Source organism: Ochotona princeps, chromosome 26, assembly GCF_030435755.1.
Source record: "Ochotona princeps isolate mOchPri1 chromosome 26, mOchPri1.hap1, whole genome shotgun sequence".
In the NCBI taxonomy this organism is placed as follows: Eukaryota; Metazoa; Chordata; class Mammalia; order Lagomorpha; family Ochotonidae; genus Ochotona; species Ochotona princeps.
In genome coordinates this window covers 75,368-79,782 of record NC_080857.1, presented here as the reverse complement: position 1 = coordinate 79,782, position 4,415 = coordinate 75,368, and the positions used below count along the sequence as shown (strand labels likewise).

At 50.8% G+C, this 4,415-nt stretch overlaps 1 protein-coding gene across 1 annotated transcript; it reads left to right on the top strand.

The window, feature by feature from the left end:
- Positions 1-1,226: 1,226 nt before the first annotated feature.
- On the top strand, positions 1,227-3,651 carry LOC131478038 (disintegrin and metalloproteinase domain-containing protein 21-like). Its single transcript, XM_058655373.1, is given in 2 exon segments — positions 1,227-2,199; positions 2,202-3,651. Coding segments are annotated over 2 exon segments (2,211 nt in total). The 5' UTR covers positions 1,227-1,355; the 3' UTR covers positions 3,569-3,651.
- The last annotated feature ends 764 nt before the right edge of the window (positions 3,652-4,415 follow it).

Here is a 4,415-nt window from a genome sequence, read left to right as displayed (position 1 = left end):
AGCAGAGCCAGAACTGTGGAGGAAATAACACTTCAAGCCTTCATGAGCAAAATGTGACTGGCAGCAATGAGCAAGGAGGCCTTTTTTCTTTTTCTCATGACAGACAGCATTTTAAAAGATAACTGGGATTTGTGAATAACCCATCCTTTCTGGGTCTGGGCGTGGGAAGCTAGGACACGCCCACATCACGTGGTACATCAGGATGCCATCTGTCATCCACCCTAGGAGAGTTTCAGGTGACCCTGTGAGCCAGGTCAGCTGTGCTCTCCATCCGACAGGCAAGAGCTACATTTCTGGAGGATTTTCAAGGACCCAGCTGAAAATCTGACATGTAGATTCTGAGATTTGAACAAAGGATTAGAAGCATTTGCTCTTACTCATCTTTACCTGTTTGGCTTAGATTGCTTATGTAACTGAGCTTCTAGCCAGGCACCTTCACCGGTGAGAACTCATTAGAATGAAAAAATAGGAAGCAAGGCTTGGGGTAACACTTCAACAGGCTGATCCTCTGCTTGCAAGAGTTGGGATCCCATATGGCAGCTGTAATGTGTCAGGCAGCTCCACTACCCCTCCAGCTTGCTGCTTATGGCCTGAGAAGATAGCAGAGGATGGCCCAAAGCCTTGGGTTCCTGCAGCTGCGTGGGAGACCCAGAAGAAGCCCCTGCCCCAGGCTTCGGCTCAGCTCAGCACTAGCCGTTGTGGCCATTTGGAAAGTGAACCAGTGGGTGAAAGGTCTTCCTCTCTGTCTTTCCTTTGCTCTTCAAATCTGCCTTCCCAATAAAAATAAATAGATCTCCAAAATAAACCAGACTACTTTGCTTAGTCTGTTTCCCTTTCTTGCAGTCTTTGTGAGAAAATCTAGATTCTGTTTTCAGAGTAATGGGGCCACCAGGCAGGAAGGAACCGAAGCAGTCAGAGCAAACCACGCCCTTGTGCAGGAGCCTCACAAACGTCAAGCAGGAACAACCCAGAGCCAAAACTGGTCTCTACAGACACCTGCTCCCTGTTCCCAGCGCTGCCGAGCTCTCCCGAGTGGAGGCCCACCGTGGGCTCCCTTCTTCTAGACTCTGGGCAGCTAGCATCAAAGTCTCCCGGGTGGGCACTTGGCCAAAATCAAAGCTAACTCTCCATGGTGTGCAAGGCCCTTTGACCCCAGCTGTCACAAAGCCTAGGCCCACCTCTACCACGCCCTGCTTCTGTTACTCAATCTCTTGAGGTTGCTGGGAGCCTGGGGAGGCCCTTTGTCCTCTGTCAGTGTCCCTGGGCAGAGGAGACCACAGCAGAAGATTCAGACCTGGCTCTCCAAGGACCCTCCCTCTAACGCAGCTGCTTGGACACAATCTCTGAGCTGGACCATGGTGCTGGCAGTGGGATGGGTCATCTTCTTCCTGCCGGGGCTCTGGGTGCTCCTGGAACCAGGCCTGTGCTCCCCTGGCCGCCCCATGTGGCACTATGCTGAATCTGAGGAGGTGATTCCTAGGAAGGGGATGCACCCTGGCAAAGGTGTTGAGATGCCAGGCTGGGTCTTCTACAGCCTGCACTTTGGGGGCCAAAGACACGTCATCCACCTTCGGAGCAAGAAATTTATTTGGCCCAGACACCTGCTAATGATGACCCAGGATGACCAAGGAGCCTTGCAGATGGACTACCCCTACATTCCAACAGACTGTTACTACTTTGGCTACCTGGAGGACATCCCTCTGTCCACTGTCACCATTGACACGTGCTACGGGGGCTTGGCAGGTGTCATGAAGTTGGATGACCTGACCTACGAAATCAAACCCCTCCAGGACTCGCACATATTTGAACACGTTGTTTCTCAGGTAGTGGCCGACTACAACACTACAGGGCCAACTCCATACAGACAGGAACAAAACAAGGGCTCACACCTCTTGCTCTCTGTCTCTGAGGTAAGCCGCCTTGCAGCTCCCAGGGTGTCAACTACGGGGTATCCTGCCCATGCATTCCGTTTAAAGGATCATGTTCAGATTACTCATGGCATGTTTAGGCTGCTCAACAGTAATATGTCAAGAACTGTAGAATTTGTGCTGCGCATGTTCAGTGTTGTTGACAGCCTTTTCAAAACACTTTATGGTGGAGTTTATGTTAGCCTTCTGAGCGTATATAACATACAAGAACCAGTGAACTCTTTCAATGATTTTTGAGTTTCAGGAGGTCCATTCCATACTTATTATTGTGATGTTTTTTTAACACATTGCGTCCTGATGCATCCACAGCTATCACACCACAGGACCCCGAGAACATGATAGAAAATCTTCAATATTACACATTATGCACCCATTTGAATTTTATGTATGTTTCCTTCCGAGGCAGACATTACCTACAATTAGCTCTTATGAGTGCACAGGGCCAGGGGAGAATGCTTGGGCTTTATTATGCTTCACATTGCACATGCAATAGAAGAACCACCTGTGTAATGCATGCTTTCTTGCAATTGACAGACTCCTTCAGCAACTGTTCCTTTATGCATTTTCAAAACATACAAACTCATGGAGGTGCAAGATACTATTTTTCACTGCAGTATGAGTACTTCAATAAAACCCTGCTACAGGTACGCTGTGGCAACTCCGAGGTGGAAGGAAACGAGCAATGTGACTGTGGCTCCTTTAAGCAGTGTTATGCCAACCGATGTTGTCAAAATGACTGTCGGTTCTCATTTGGAAGTGTTTGTAATAAAGAAAAATGCTGCACAAACTGCACCTACTCCCCTTCTGGAACTCTCTGCAGACCCATCATGAACCCATGTGACCTTCCAGAATACTGCACCGGGTCCACCATCACGTGCCCTGAAGATTTTTATATTCAAGATGGAGCACCGTGCACTGAGGAGGGCTACTGCTACCGCGGGAGCTGCAGTGACCCCAGTATGCACTGCAAAGAGATCTTTGGCGAAGGTGTACATAATGGTCACGACAGCTGCTATGAAGTGAACACCATAGGGTTCCGATTTGGCTTTTGTGTTAGATATCCTGACAGCAATCGTTTCAGAGCGTGTTCTCAGGAAGACAGGAAGTGTGGGAGGCTGCAGTGCACCAATGTCAGCACTGTCCCCAAGCTGCAGCAACATGTTTCCTTCCACCAGTCTTTGTATGATGATGTCTTCTGCTTCGGGTTAGATGAACACCGTGGGACTGGAGCCAACGATGTTGGACACGTGAGAAATGGCACTCCCTGCGCTGACGGCCTTTTCTGTATCAACTCCTTTTGCAATGGGTCGATAGATGAACGGCAGTATGACTGCACCCCTGAGAAGTGCAGCTTCAGAGGAGTTTGCAACAATAGAAAGAACTGCCACTGCCATGTGGGCTGGAGGCCCCCACTGTGCCTCAGTACTGGTCCTGGTGGGAGTTCAGACAGCGGCCCCCCACCCAGAAGAGTCCGTAAAATAAGAAGCAGCCTGGGACCGATCTACGTTTGGAGAGTGATCCTGGGTTGTATTTGTGCTTTAATTTGTGCACTGCTCTTCGGGGTAGCCACAAACGTACGAACCGTTAAAATTACCACGATCAAGAAACAAGAAATCCCTGAAAAACCTCAACCACAGTAGAGTGGCAGTTGGCCTCCGGACCCCTGTGCAAATGTAGAGACTGTAATGGGAACTTCTGTGACTCAGTGGGAGAAGCTACACTGTTCAGGGTCATGTGCCTTGAGGCTGCAGTTCGCCCTGGTGGGTGTTGGTGCTCACCTGAAATAAATCTCCAAGACCTCATGCATTGTCTCCTGGGTCCTTCCATCAGCTCTCAGGAGTCCACAGGAGCCTGTCTGTGGAGGAGGAGGAGGAGAGTCAGAACAGCACCAGGGACAATTCCTGTTGGCTGGCCCAGGATGATGAAAATATCCCTGTGTCCTTGAAGGGCACCTGCTTGATGTTTCTCTAACAGAGTGCCCCTGGGCTCTGTGTTTTCCCTGCTCTTCTCCCCTTTCCTGAGTCAGAATGGGTTTAGGGCCATGCAGGACAAATCCCATGCAATGTCTGCCAAACCACACAGGAGTGGCTGTGAGCACTGGCATAGAGGATGGGGGCTCCCAGCAGGGACAGCACAGATGCCTCAGGGAGAGGCAGCCTGCTGGCAGGCTTGGCTGCCACAACCGCCCTGGTGGGGAGGGAGGCAGCAGATGGCCAGGGTAAGAGGCCTGCCCATACTTGGGCTCCTTGGGTGCCAGGCTCGTGGTGTGCGTGGCTGGGACCGTCTCACCAGGTGCAGTGCAGCTTCACATGTGGTTTTTCCTCATTGCCCTTCAGTGGGGTGACTCCACCCCCAGTGGCTACAAATCCCAGATACCGCATGCCTCGTACCGCCTCTGTCTCAAGTCCCACACTCTCGGCCCAATCTAGTCTTCTGTTTGCCAAACCAATGGTGGACCCAGCCTCTGTCCTGTGCTTGTCTGGTGTC